Below are 14,603 nucleotides of genomic sequence, written 5' to 3'. Positions count from 1 at the left end.
TTGGGTTTAGCTCATCTCTCTCAAAACCAAAATGTGATTTTCTAGATAAATCAACCCAAAATTTGGCATCCATTGTCATTGTTAAGGACCAAAGATAGTTTTGACGTTGCTGTGAAAAGAGCAGGATGACAAATAATCAGAAATACTTTTTTTGAGTTGGCATTTTTTTTTTGGTTATTTTTAATGCACATGTCAAAAACCTGTGTTATTCACCTCACAGCACCTGAGTCAAGATCAGCTGTGATGAGGAGGATAATAAATGGCTCCCTAACAGAAGCAAATTTATCAGCAGTAGTCCACTGGACTGACAGTTGGGTAATCCACAGTAGGGGCCTTCTCCTGAATAGCACTGTCAGTGAGTTCATGAAAGTCTCCTGTTTCATTCAGTAATACAATACTGACAGAGCAGAAACTCAAGCAACTCCACTGCTATTAGTGTTGCTGATCTTCCTCAGATTACTAATCTGAAGGGTTAAAAAAAAAAAAAAAAAAAAAGAAGTGATATTGAAGCACTAATGAGCTGTGAAAGTCAGGAAACACCCAGGCCACAAGGCTTCACATTTCTGTAGGTGTGTTTTCCTATTAGAGCAACACTGTCTTATTCAGAAAGAAAAATTTCTTACAAAGGTTTCTTGTGCTTCAGCCAAATATATAACCTCATACTTCACCACATCCATCCACTATGGCCATAAGAACATCCATACTTTCAAAGAGTAAATTTCATAGGTTTAAGAAAAATCCACTTTAGCATTCAGAGGCACCAGTTGTTTCACAGATGTGAAAAAGCAATTTTAGAGTATCAAACCAAATCAATTCTGTACAAGAAAGCATAGCAAATAGTTTAGAAAAGACAAGTTATGGAACACTATCATGCAACCAAATTCTCTCATACAAACAGAAAAAAAGGAGAAAGCAAAGGATCTATAGAACAAAAAGTTTTCATTGACCTGATTTGTCAGAGATGTTGGCTGTGACTGGCGTGGTGGAGCAGCCCGTGTTAACCTTTGCGCTGTCCTTGGAAGAACCAGCTTTGGGTTTGCTTTTCGTTGCCTCTAGTGCTTTGACCTTCTTGGCATGTTTACTTCCTTTGTAGTGGGCCTCGGCCTGGCTCTACAAAGGAGAACAAATCAGGCTCACTTTTTTTTGCACTTGTATATAATACAATGGACGACAAGGCAGAAAAGTGACACTTTCAATAGTAGGCACCATATTATTCCACCTAAAAATTTTTAATAGCTTTAAACTAACAGTTTTCATGGATGTAAGTTCTTATATACTCAAATGACATGATTTTAATGAATATTGCATGTTTTCAGTAACTTGGAAAAACAGGCTTCGAGATTACATAGAGCTCTGTCACTCCTAATGTAATTCTTTACTTCTATGGTGCTTAAAGATTTAAAGGACTATATAAATGTAAACACATCCAATTCAGAAAAATGCTACTCAATTTTCATGTAGCATTCCTTAGTCTTTATTGCTTGCAGTTAGAAAGATGAACCGTGCTGTAACGTGATTAAATAATCCATTTTTCCTTCTGTTTGATCTAGTACAAATGCCATAAAATACTTTCACCTTCGCACTAACAGCAACTGAAACAATTGAAAATTGAAAAAGTATGACTTTTCTATTAGATCAAGCAAGAAGGGTTAAAATGAGGAAATACCATACCTGTAAACTTCAGTAGACCCAAGTACAACACAGAAAACTAAATACTTGTCAGTCTTGATTGCTTTATAAATTGCCTTGAATATTATTTTTCAAATACTAAGAAAATTGGAACCTGAAGGACAGGGAGAAGAGAAGCTTTTTAAAATTATTATTATTTATTTTGGCTGGAGTGGTTTATATATAATATACTCTTCCTAATCTGCCCAAGGAGAACAGTAGAAATATGTACTGAGATGTTTACTTCACCTTTGTCTTAAAACTATCTTCAGAAACTACGTGTTTTTGAAGTTGCACAGCTAAAGCTAGACACATAAATATCTGCCCATTTTTTTCAGTCCATTGAGCCCCCCTCATTTTTCCTGACTCTATATAATCAGATGCCTTGACAAATCAGGCCACTTTGTTAGAAGCAAAACTAAGGAACTACATACTTAATACAAAACTCCAAAGCTTGGAAATTTCAGCTAATGAATTTAAGTGTTTTTATTGACTTCTTAATGAATTAATTTACCAAATAATGGGCAAGAAAAAAGTCCCATCCAAACCAGGTTTTTTTATTAGACTGTACTATTCAGCAATAGCTTTGCATTATTAATATTTCCAAACACAGTTTTAAAACATTATTTCACTATAAACATTATACCGCTAGGTGCCTCTATTGAAGGTTACATATTAACCGCAGAAGTTAATACTGTTGTTTACTTCAATTTAAAACACTCAGAGAAAGCATGCTTCTTGTAAGCACATCTTGGAACTTGGCATATAAAAACATCAGTGCAAGTAAACTTTCACTCTGTTCATGCAAAACCACATTCATTCTCTCTTGTCAATCAATTACCAACTATTTTATTTAGTTCACTGTGTTAAATGAAGCGAGCCATGAAACAAGTCACATGCTTTCTACAGAGAGCAACTATAATATCTAAGATGCTTGAACTCCATAAAGAGTGCTGCCATAACGAGGAAAACTGTTTTAAGATCAGCAGAAATGGGCATTACAATACAGTCACCTTGGGACAGCATGTAATAACAGCTTTATCATATGACAGAGTAGAAGTGAAGAGTAGGAACAGCCGGAGCAGGCAAGAGAACAGACAGCATGTTGGAGTCCTCACACAAGTTATTGGACTCTGTTAAACTGATGGAGAACTGTTGCTAAAACAGAGGAGTGAAGTTCTTATACACCAGAACTTCTTAAGTGATTATACACCTTGTGAAACAGTGCTTTCCACTTCAGAAGGACAGTGTATGTCCTTGTGGGTGCACCTTTCCTTTCATAGAAGATTTCAGTAAGCAAGCATTCAGTAAGAAAGGCTGCTAGATTAGTTTTATTTTGAATTCCTCTGAAAGTGAGGTATTTTTAAAAAACTTTATTATAAAAACAGTGAAGAGTTTACTCATCAATTGCTATTAAAATATTTCTTGATTTTAAAACCTTTGAAATATTAACACGCATACAAACACAATTTAAGGACTATAAAAAAACAACTAACCAGCTATACCACTAGTACTATGTGCACTACTTAAAGGGACACTTGTCAACTTCTGGGTTGGATCTCTTCAGTTCTGAATACGGGCAGAGGAGCACAGTCCTGTTTGTGCCCTGTTAAGCCAATGTGCCTTATGAGGCACAGGAGTCATGCCCTGTCTCCCTCCACCTTTGCTGGGATTTATCCATTTCTCTTAAGCTTTGCAGTTGTGACATGATGCACTAGAAGGGGTATTTTCCACCAACAAAATTCAGTAAACTATTCACATGTTACAGTGTACAAAAAGTGGAGCTAAGAATTGGGGTGAATATATACCCTTTCCATTCCAATACTTTTAACTTTAAATAATAGCAAGTACAAGATTTTCCACTCGAGCATCCTCAAGTTGATGATGTCCCTTTAAATATTTGAACTCTATGCTCTGCGCATATGTGTGCTGTTGGTAGGGTCATATGCTGCCTGAGGCCAAAGCTATGACATAAGAGACATAAATGCACTCAAGAGAAAGACTTAGTAAGTCAATTCCTTGATAATAAGCCTTTCTGCTGATATTTGCAATAATAATGCCTGCAATATCAGTAATAACCTACTACAGTCTTTGATTCCCTTCATTCAATCCTCATATAGTGTACATGAGACCTGTTGAGAACAAACAAGCCCAGGCAGAATTAAAATTAAGATTTCCATAACAACAAGCGAAGCTTCATGGAAACATGGTGAATTGACTAATTTTTAAGTTTTCTAATTATTTTAATCTATGAAATTCATAGTTTTACCTTATAAGGCCAGAAAGCATTGCTATGACCAATCTAAGTAGGCTTTTTGGAAATGCCAGCCTTCCTCAATACTATTCAAACCAGACCATATTCCTTTGAATGGGGGGGGAAATTCTCCAGGTTTGATTTTAAAGTAGTTAGGGGATGCAAAATCTACCTTTAAAAAATTGTTTCAGTGCCTCACTTTGTCAGTTAAGTACATACGGTTTATTTCTATAACAATTTTGTCAAGTTTCAATTCCAGGGGCTGGATATTGTCAAACCTTTGGGTTTTAGGCTTTTTCAACTCATCTCTGTTCTGTGAATAGAAACGCAGATGCTCTTTCCAAGCATGAAGTTAGAGGAGTATTAAAGTATTGAAGAAATGTTTCCTAACCACATAAGCACTATTTTCTAGTCCTTTCAGATACACTTGAAGTTCAGAGTTTGCTTTTTATCCACTGTGGGATAAATCATTTGATTCAGCTGCCTTTTGGTAACTGAAATGCTGTATCACCATGTTACATAAACCCTTGGAGTTTTCTGGAGTCACAGCAAGCAAAAGAGAAAAGGGCAGCTGAGGCAATCTGAAATTGGAACTCAAGTTCTGATTATTACTGATAGGAATTACCGTGATTATTAATTTCCTGATAATTAATAACTCTAATTTTATAAAATATTTGCAAAAGCACCATAATAAAGACAAACATATTTGTTCCAAGTCTCACTTAAAACTTGCTTATGACACAAATACAGCAGTAGAGCAGAGGTTATGAGCTTTGTGGACAATATCATTGAAATACTAAACTTATCTTTGAAATAAGCCATAGTACATAAAATTTTCATTTTTAGTTAAGGCAAGAAGCCAAAAATTTATTTTCATTTGCTCTGGTAATCCAGAGGAAGTTGTGTACACATAGGGTTCAAAAGTCATGTGCATAAAAGGAAGATACTTTACCAATTTTAATATAAACCCCCAATAAAATACAAAATTATCTCAAGAGTAAATATCTTAGGGATACAATATTTTAATGGATACTGAGGGTACTTTTTGATCATCTTTAAGTACAAATAATTCATGCAAATTCTGTGTCAGCAAAACAATATTTGAGAAAATAAAAAAATTAGGAAAAACCAAAATGAAAATCTGTTACCTCAGAATATCTTTTTATACTCATGTACTATAATGATTTTAATTGCAAAATACTTTATTCCCGTGTATAAAGCTGCATTTACTGTCGGGATTAATTCATTCTACAGTAAAATAATTTATCTGTGCCACAATTCAATATTGTTTAAATATTTATTTTTCATTTCAAAAAGATTAAGTTACATCTATTGCTTACACAGTCGATATTAAATGTCACCATTGAATTATCATTATTACAATTTTTAAATTAAATGCATACTAGGTTAAGGTGGACAGTTTTGAGAAAGTGGTATAAGAAAATATTTCTATGAAAGAACTCCTTAATGAAAGGAAAGTCTGATTTTCAACTGAATGTAAAACTGACTGTGGCCTATTAGCATGATATTTATACATTGCAATACTTTAAAAAAGAACCTGCCTACTTATTAGACAGCACGGAAAGTCACCAGGTACTGGCTAGTAGGTTTAATGAACAGGAGAAGCTTTAAGCTGCCATAAATGGGACATTATGAATCAAAATGCAAAAAATACCTTTGTACTGACAGGCCAAATTCCACAGAAGTGTTATGCAGTTGTCTGGCATTCCTTTTTGATCAATGGGATGTGTATCTTATGACATTAAAAACTACATCTACATATTTGTAAGACCATGGCTTAGTGAACAGCTGTATTTTAAATTAAGTTGCAAATAATTAAGAACATAATTGACAGACAAATAATTATGGAGTTTTTTCCCATATTTTTTCTAATTTATACACCTTGAAATTTATACACCTTAGTTCTATCCACAGTCTTCTAGTACCAATTAAAAATCCCCAACCAATCAAACCTCATGAATGTTTTAATTTTAAGAAAGCCTCTATGTTATAAGGATTAATGACTTGGCTGTAAGAAAGGATAGCTTTTTCTGCTGTTAAAAATGATCCAAATGTGGTATTTTATTTAAAATCTACATTTAATTGCTACTTTCAACTACAAATTACTGTTTGAAATCAAAGTAGGATGTTAAACTGTAAGACTACATACAATACATATACAACAGCCTTATATACTAGACTGCATTTAATGAAACATAAACAATTTATATTATCTTCTACATGTAAATATGCCTTTGAAAACAAGTGTGAATGTCATTAACATATTGTAGTGCTTAAAACAACCTCAGTAGCTTTACTTTGTAGAAAGTTAAAAGTGTTTATAAATCTGCAGATATCAATAGATCTAGATAACCAGGAAACACATGGATCATATGGATTCATTGACAGCAGTATTACCTTTAAGAAAACTTTGAACTACAGGCAAGACTGCAGTACAAAAGATAACAGATATTCCCCATCAGGAGCAGTGACTGACAGTGTATTTGGAATCCACAGGATTCATTTTGGCAGCTGACAAGTGACAGCATTTTAGAATCTACTTGCTATGTGAATGACTAATTAACTGAATTTATTGCTACGCAAAGACACGTTAACCTGATGAAAGGCTTGAGTAAGTCTAAAGGTTCAGTGCCTATGTGTGTGAGATCAAGATTTTTTACAGGTTTATTCAAGATCAGCTGAAGCAGCCCTTCATTAGGTCTTCATGGAAATAAGACCTTTGTATACCATCAACCCTTCAGCTGAATGCTTGAATCTGCTACCACATTATCCAGCAATTAACATATACAATTAAATGTATATGGATCTGCATGGACAGAAAGAAGAAGAAATGCAGAAATAAAGGGAGACTCTGAAGCATCCACATGGGAAACGTAGGTTCAAATTTTGAGCTGCACAATATTAGGTGAGTGCCACAACTAAATGGAACTGAACATGGTGGCTCACAACTCCTACTTCTTCTCACTTGCTACTGCACCTTCATAAAGCAGGAATTCCACCCTGGAGGGGAAATATTCTCAACAGCAATTCTAGCTCTAACAGGCTGCCTGATTAAGCGGTGGAATCACTATCCCCGAAACTGTTCAAAGGCCATCTGGGTGTGGCACTTGGGGATATGGTTTAGTGGTGAACATGGTGATGGCTGGATTTGATTATCTTAGAGATCTTTTCCACCCTCAGTGATTCTATGTTCTATCTCAAATCCTGTGTTCATTTGGTGTCAATACAACTGGTAATCTCTGATGAAAAATATTTTGTTGAAAATACCACAAAAGCCTCTGCTAGTAACAGTTCAACCACAGAAAATGAACAGCTGAAAGACTGAACAGATATATAATAATCGTGAAAACTTCTGTTATGGAGTAGCAATAAAGATGAATATTTTCCTGCATAGCACAAAAAATTTTTACATAAATTCAAGCTAAAAAAAAAAAATAAAAATTAACATATCCTAAATATAGTCAGAATTTAATATTGTAGAAAGAACACCTCTCAACACCTGTGTTCCTGCCCACTTTTATACATCAAGTTGATTACAATGGCAGTGCTCCTGTTAGACGGAAACTAACTGCGCAAACAGGAGGAGAAGAGAGGTATTTATGTCCATAACATATTGTTATTTTAATTCACAGCAGATCTTAAACTATAAAATTCCCTTTCTTAATAGTAAGATGTCTACCAAATGTTTGATCACATAGTTTACCTGTTAGAACCATTCTGTAAGAGTATTTGAGTATATAAATTATGAAGAATTTAGACTAGAATCATAACTCTAATAAAAATTACATGACATGATAAATTAGGAAGTAGTGTTGAAAAATAGAATTTTATTTCATTTGCTATTAATAATAGATGTAATTGAAGAAATCTGCAAACCTGGCATGTTCATATATTTTTTACACCAAAGATATGCATTAGTTTTTTATTTCCATCCTTACAGATTTCTAAAACCTAATTACTCAGAATAGTAAGGTAGGTTATTATTGAAAAGAACATAGAAAAACCAAGGAGCTGTGAATATCAGCCATGTCATAAGAATTCAACTCATATTTTAAATACCTTAGCAAACTTAGTTAAAAGCTCCGTTAAATAGCTGTTATTTGAACAGAACTTTCATCATGTTATAGCCCTGTACCCTATAATCATGCGGTAGTTCTGTCATGTTGGAGCTAACAACTTTCATCATTTTGTCAGTTCTGTCTACAAAACAGAGAATTACCTTCACAAGTTCCTGAGATTTATGCTTTTAATTACCTCCTATCTGCTTCACTACCCTCCATACCCAGAGGATCAATATAATCTTATTTATAAGGAAAATGTAAAACCTTTGACTAAAGACAATGACAGTTCTGTAGATTTTTATGTGATGCTATTGATTATTTTCTTTATTATCTTTTTGACAGCATAAATGATTCATTTAAATTTGCAAAGTCAACTTTTGGTAATACTTGCCTAAACTTCAAAAATTTTCCTTCTGGCTTTTTCAAAAGATGAGCACTATCATCACATCATTTTTATTAGGTTTAAATACATTCAATAATAAGATGATCTTTATTGTCTCTTAATGCCAGGTTTTTACATCTGCTTTTCTGATCTGCCTACAAGGTGTTTCCTCCTGATTTTTGAAGTCACCTCCTGGTTTTTAAGGTAACTTGCTGTCATTACCCACACAGCAGCACACTGTGCAAACCCAAGTTTATTTTCAATCCAATTATACCCTATGAACAAGATGGTGCCTACCAGGCTGTACCACAACCAAAGACATTTCTATAAGAAACAGAAAATGTGCAAAGGGAAGCAGACTTATTTTAGGTGCGATCAACAGATGATAAAATCTGTTTACAAAAAGAACACCACCAAACAAAAATCAGAACAATAATGCATGTGGAGTGCTGGCATCATGTATGTGCAAGTTCGGACTATAGAGAAGTCTGGCTGCTGGAAAAAGGGATTGGATTAGTACTGACATTACTGTATAGTGCCTAAGCTCCTAAAACTCTGTGGAGCATCACAGAATCATCTGGGTTGGAAAGAACCTTTAAGAACAAGTTCAAATGTTAATTCAGCACTGCCATGTCCACCACTAAAACATGTCCCTACACATCTTTTAAATACCTCCAGGGGATGGAGACTCCAGCTAAAACCATGTGTCACTTCCCCTCCCCCCTCCAAATGGAGGAAAAAAAGTAAAAGATCATGGGTTGAGATAAGAACAATTCAATGGAAGCAGCAATGAGATAAGAAGATGAGCAGTAAGAGCAACAATATTAAAAACAAAAGGTATTAAAAAAAAGAAGCTCCCACCAATAAATAATACGGGCCTGCTCCATCCACCACATTTATCTGAGTGGAAGGAACCCTTCTTAAAGAGAGTCCCTTTTGCCCACTCCCAGCAACGATGTGAGGTGGTATGGAACAATCCCCAGGCCATGGTCATGCCCCTCCCAGCTACTGCAAAACATCAGCCCTCTCCTGGGCAGAGCCAGGACACTCACTCAAGATGATTTTTGTTTTTGCAAGAATGTCTGTAGTATATATAATTAATATCCCCATCCAAACGTATGTAATTAATCCCAGAATTCTTAATAGGAAGAAGAAAGTATTTTTTCAAAGGTTAAGCTAGATCTTTCACAGCATATCTTACTTCCTTTTGTGGAATAGTTACTCCCCTTGCTCTGGTGGCCTTCAAGTTACTGTAAAATCTGACTCACTATCACAATCTGTCCCATGGAGAGAATTCTTCCTCTTCTACTGCCTAGTCTCTCATGGTAGTAAATATGACTGAGTATTTCTCATTTTTTCTGAGCTGGATCATAACATAAGACTGTAGCTTGAACTTCATTGACACATTAGTCACTGCTGCACTGGAGCACATGCTGTGTCATCACCATGAAGAAATTAAATGTAACATATTTACAGATAATTTGATACAAAGATGGAAACACCTGTGTTTATTCCAAAACACTGAAGCACATCCAACTGCAAGTGTTAATGGATAATGTTGCTTTTTTTCTTTTTTAAACTGTTTTTAGAAAGACTATGTTCCTCTGCATAACAGAATAAAGTTTATGCAGACTACAGTAAGTATCTCATTAAGCATACTGTTTAATCAACCTCATTAACTATCAATCCTCATAACACTATCCTTCCTAAAATTGAGATTTTTACCCTAAATCAACTGCACTTGACTCCTGGTATCTACTACCATTAAAAACTAGTTTAGGAAAGAGCCCTTTCCTCTATTCCCTCCTCACATTTTTTTTGCCCTTCCACTTTCTCTATTCCTATATTTTTATGCTTTTTCTCTTCACTGAATCCTGCTTCTCTCTCTCCTCTCTTCAAAATAAAAGAAAAAGAAAAAAAAAAAAAAAACCGGAAAGAAAAGGAAATAAAAGTAAACCAGAAGGCAAACTGAATGAGTGGGGGGTCAGCTCCAGAGGCAGGCAAACCATGTAATTTGGCATGTCCTCAGGTGTCCTCTGTCAGTTAATCAGCCTGCTGGGGATGTCCCAGACACCTCAGATATTCAAACAGCACAACACTTAGATTTAGGCACCTAATTCCACTCTGAGTTCCAGCTAGAGTATCTGAAGTAGATCATGCAAAAAATGTTGTTGAAGCAACCTCAGTTATCATTGCTATAAGGCTGATACTACTTTTACAGATAAAATTCCCCTGAAGGACTTCAAAGTTCAGGCTATTAAGACAACTTTAGTTTGCTCTTACTTCAGAGATGACATTTTATTTTTCTGTTTTGCAAGACTTTGGATCATCTCTTCTGTACTACAGTTTTTTTCTGGAGTTGACAGAGTTTGGAAGGGGTGTTCAAACCAGTTGTATCAGAATTTATTAGCAGAAATAGACAACCTCCAATCTGAACAAAATGCAGCTAAAAATATTAGAAAGAGACAGGCAGAGTATGATGGTGAATGTCTGTAAGTATGAGTCAAACCCTGTAATTTCTTTTTTTAGAAGAGGACATATCAGGTTAAGACTAGACAAAATTCTGAATCTGTACACAGAGGTTTTCTTCATGTTGTACGTTAAAAATTGAAGACTGGGAGATCTTGAAGAGTTCAGTTAGAAAATACTGTTCAAATTATAATATGGCAGAAGAAAAATCATTCTAGGAACTTTATTTTTGAAAATACAGATCCATCACTTCAACATATGTTTACTCCCACATTCAAGACAACCTATTTTTAAATATTTAAAATTTCCTCCCATCTCTGATCTTTCTTTTCCTGCAGGTAGCTGCAGATCCTTGCCTCTGAATCCCTGCCAGAATACTCTCACCAAAGCTAAACCTGCAGACATACAAGCAAAAGAAACCCAAAACCTTTGCAATTCACTGTATTAATTTAGTGGGAGGTCTGACAACTATAAATTGACTAGTCTGACTTTTCTTTTTTTTTTGGTTTATTGATTCAGACCAGTGAGTGTCCATAGCACAAGGAAAAGATTGCAGGCAAGGAAACCAATTTTCTTCTCATAGATGAATACCCACTGCCTGTATGTTTCTTGTGCAATTGATAAAACATCACCAGACTGAGGTCAGAATCCTCAAACAATCATGCAAGTGAAATTCATTTAGGAGAATAAAAATAAAAAAACCAAAAAGACAATTAACAGTTTCGTTTTGCCATTTTTACTTCATTTAATTGCATAATTTAGGTCAGAGATAGTTCAAGGGAATAAAATGCCTATCAACAACAAATATGTCAGCCTTGTAGAGCTAGAAGAAATTGCAAGTGTAAAGCTGCACATTCTGCAATGTGCTACACTGAAGTTTTAATGCAGATTAAAAGTGTTTGATGCTACTCAAAAGCATGTCACATGGTGGAACTGATTCTCTGAAAGATTCAGCAGTTACAAGGTTCACACATACCTGACTCCCTTCTTCCCCAGTCAGCAAACAAAGGATGGATTGTAAACATTATTCCACACCCTGAGCATAATTTCACATTATTTTTGGTCCAAAGGGACCAAAAAGAAAAACATATGCAGAGTCCAGATTTTTATTTCTGCGCAGGAGCTCCAATAAGCTGAGAAAGAACTGTGAGTTTGCAGAGCTTGGTTGAAACTCCTCTAGCATTTCCTCAGTGAAACTATAACAATGGAGATTATGGGGGGGAGGGGTGTCTATTTGGATAGGCAAGAACAACATCCAAATAAAAAAAGATCTCACTCTCAGAAAAAAAGATGCGACACATGCTCAAATAAATAATTCTTAATGTGAAATGACTGAACCTGAAGAAGAGATTTGAAATCTTATGTACAGCTTCTCAGGAGAAGCTGAATAACCCAATGAAAGGCTAGAAAGCTTTTAAAATGAAGACTCATTCTCCAAATATTCATAGATGTTGAGGTAATGAAATATTTGTGAAACTTCGATTTATATCTGAGTATCTTCTGGTATTCGTTACACTGCTATAACCTTAGCACTTTCCAAAATTAAATTTCTATGTTGTTTGTGAATGTCCTGGTAAACTAAACTGCTGTAGAAAGTAAGGTGCTGCATTTCAGCATGTAAAAATATGACAGCCATGGTGCTTCATCCTTTCTTACAACCATTCATCACAAAAGGATGATGATATTTTCTAGTAACTACAACCGAATATATTCACTAAATTTAGGAGGAAAGAGCACACCACCCTATTGAATACATCTGCCCCAGAAGAAGCAGCATGACTATAATTGGCCATGCTTTTTGTGGTGCCACTATTTAAAGCAGAATATGATATGCATTTTGTTCTACTTTGTAAGTCTAGATAGGAAAAATTGTTTGGTTGACAGGTGTACAAAATGATAAACATTTCAGCTTTTTTTTTGTTTATTTGTTTCAAGCCACTCAATTGTGATTCAATTTGTCTGCCTGAAGTGCTGTTTGTCCACCTGAATGTCAGCACAGACAAAGTGAGTGACTCCTCTGGGGACAGGATCCATCATCAGAGGGACCCCGACCTCAAGAGGAGACAGAAGAGTAAGGACAGCCTGAGCTGCCTCACTGGTGATGGAGTAAGATCCAGCTCAGAAGCAGGATCCATGAAGCCAAAGGAAATTTTAAAAAATGTTTTTGGTTCCTTGATTTGATCAGTAAAAGTAGATACCTGGATCAAGAATCAGAGCATAAAGGTATTTTTTTCCACTTAAATCTTAACCTTAAAGTAGAAAGACAAGCAAACTAAATTTAAAATAATGACTTTTGAGATCAGTTAACTAAGCAGATATTGCCACTTCAAAGGAAGTTCAATAAGCTTGTCAAACGATGACAGATTTAGAAATCAAATTGAAGCTAAAATGGCACTGCTCCAAAATCCTTACCAGCCTAGACACGAAAGCCATACTGGGGAAAACACTTTATTAGACGTTTTTCAAAGTGCAGTTTTAGAGGCAGAGAAAACCAGGGTAATGGGTATAGGTGCTTTACTGCAAATCTCAAGGAGCACAAAATACTCAGAGGCTTTGAGGAAGTGCCTGCCATCTATTTCTGAGACCAAAATTATGACAGAAAAATATATAATATTAACATATCACTTAGGGATCTATTCTTGCCCTCAAGATAAAAACAGAAATCTGGGAATTTGGGTTTATTTTTATTAATGTAATGACATTAGTAAGTAGTCTCCAAGAACAAATACACATTCTTAGACTTTCAAAGGTCATAATTTTCTTAGATATAGTTTCCTTGAATTTCTTTTGGTTTCTTTGGGTACTCTTTTGTAATGGTTTTTTAAAATTAACCTTCAGAAAACAGTTTCTTTGAATTTCTCACTCAAGATGACAGCTAGAACTGTTTATATTTATTACAAATGAAAGTTATTGGAAGAGTGACTTTATTGAGAAATTCAAAGACATATCAGCAAGGATGTACAAACAACAAGAAAAAGCTATCTCTTCTGGAAGAAAAGCAAATATGACCTGGAGAACTCGTTGGGAAGGTTTTCTGCTTCACCTCCTTTTTTAAAAAAAAAGCAACTCAGACAAATATTTCTTTTTGCAATACTTCTTGAAGGTTACTGTACCATCAAATGGGATCTCACCAATGGACTTGGCAGCGGCTATCGTGCCAGAGCTATCCAAGAAAATTAAGAGTTCATGCTTTATGGACTTCTGCCTCTGAGTGGACAAAACAGCAACCCATCAGGCTGAGCAGAATGTAGGCAGAATGAGTTATTTGAGGAAAAGAAGTTTAGGTTAATTATACCTAATGCAACAAAACAAAAAGAAAAAAAAAGGAAGGAACATAGGCAATACTCACATCAGAGTTAAAGCGAAGCTGGCAGACATTACAGGAAATGACTTGTTTCTTCTTTGGGGGAATGGACACTCCAAATGTATGGTTTATGACTGCTTTTTGCACAGGATCCATCTGGAGAACAAACAATAATCAATTTACAGCTTTTCAGGGCAATAAAAAGTACAGAAGAAAAATTTTAAAAAATAACACTTCCAGCAGAAAGCTCTTTTCTTTTCTTTTTGGAGATAAACAGGAGAAATAAGATCTGAGCACTCACAATAATTAGATTTAACACAGGTTAGGGAATTGGTTAACAATTAGGAAATGCCAAAGCTGATGAAGAAAAAGGCAGCTTCATTGTTGCCGTCATCCCCAGGTTATTAAATAGATCCTTCCCCAACCCCACACATCCTGTGGGCT

The 14,603-nt window shown here is 35.2% G+C and overlaps 1 protein-coding gene across 9 annotated transcripts in view; it reads right to left on the bottom strand.

Annotated features, from left to right (window-relative positions):
- The window catches only part of ZNF385B (zinc finger protein 385B), a 164,513-nt gene that overhangs the window by 23,519 nt on the left and 126,391 nt on the right, over positions 1 to 14,603 (bottom strand). For all 9 annotated transcript variants that reach the window (XM_069020506.1, XM_069020508.1, XM_069020514.1 and 6 more), the window contains 2 exons: positions 14,205 to 14,315; positions 948 to 1,110 (listed from right to left, as the gene is read on the bottom strand). In XM_069020506.1, the coding sequence (XP_068876607.1) occupies positions 948 to 1,110; positions 14,205 to 14,315 (274 nt within the window). The remainder of the gene's footprint in view (positions 1 to 947; positions 1,111 to 14,204; positions 14,316 to 14,603) is intronic.

Source organism: Aphelocoma coerulescens, chromosome 7 (assembly GCF_041296385.1).
Source record: "Aphelocoma coerulescens isolate FSJ_1873_10779 chromosome 7, UR_Acoe_1.0, whole genome shotgun sequence".
Classification (NCBI taxonomy): Eukaryota; Metazoa; Chordata; class Aves; order Passeriformes; family Corvidae; genus Aphelocoma; species Aphelocoma coerulescens.
Note: the sequence above shows the minus strand (reverse complement) of the source record. Positions and strands in the feature narration are given on the sequence as shown.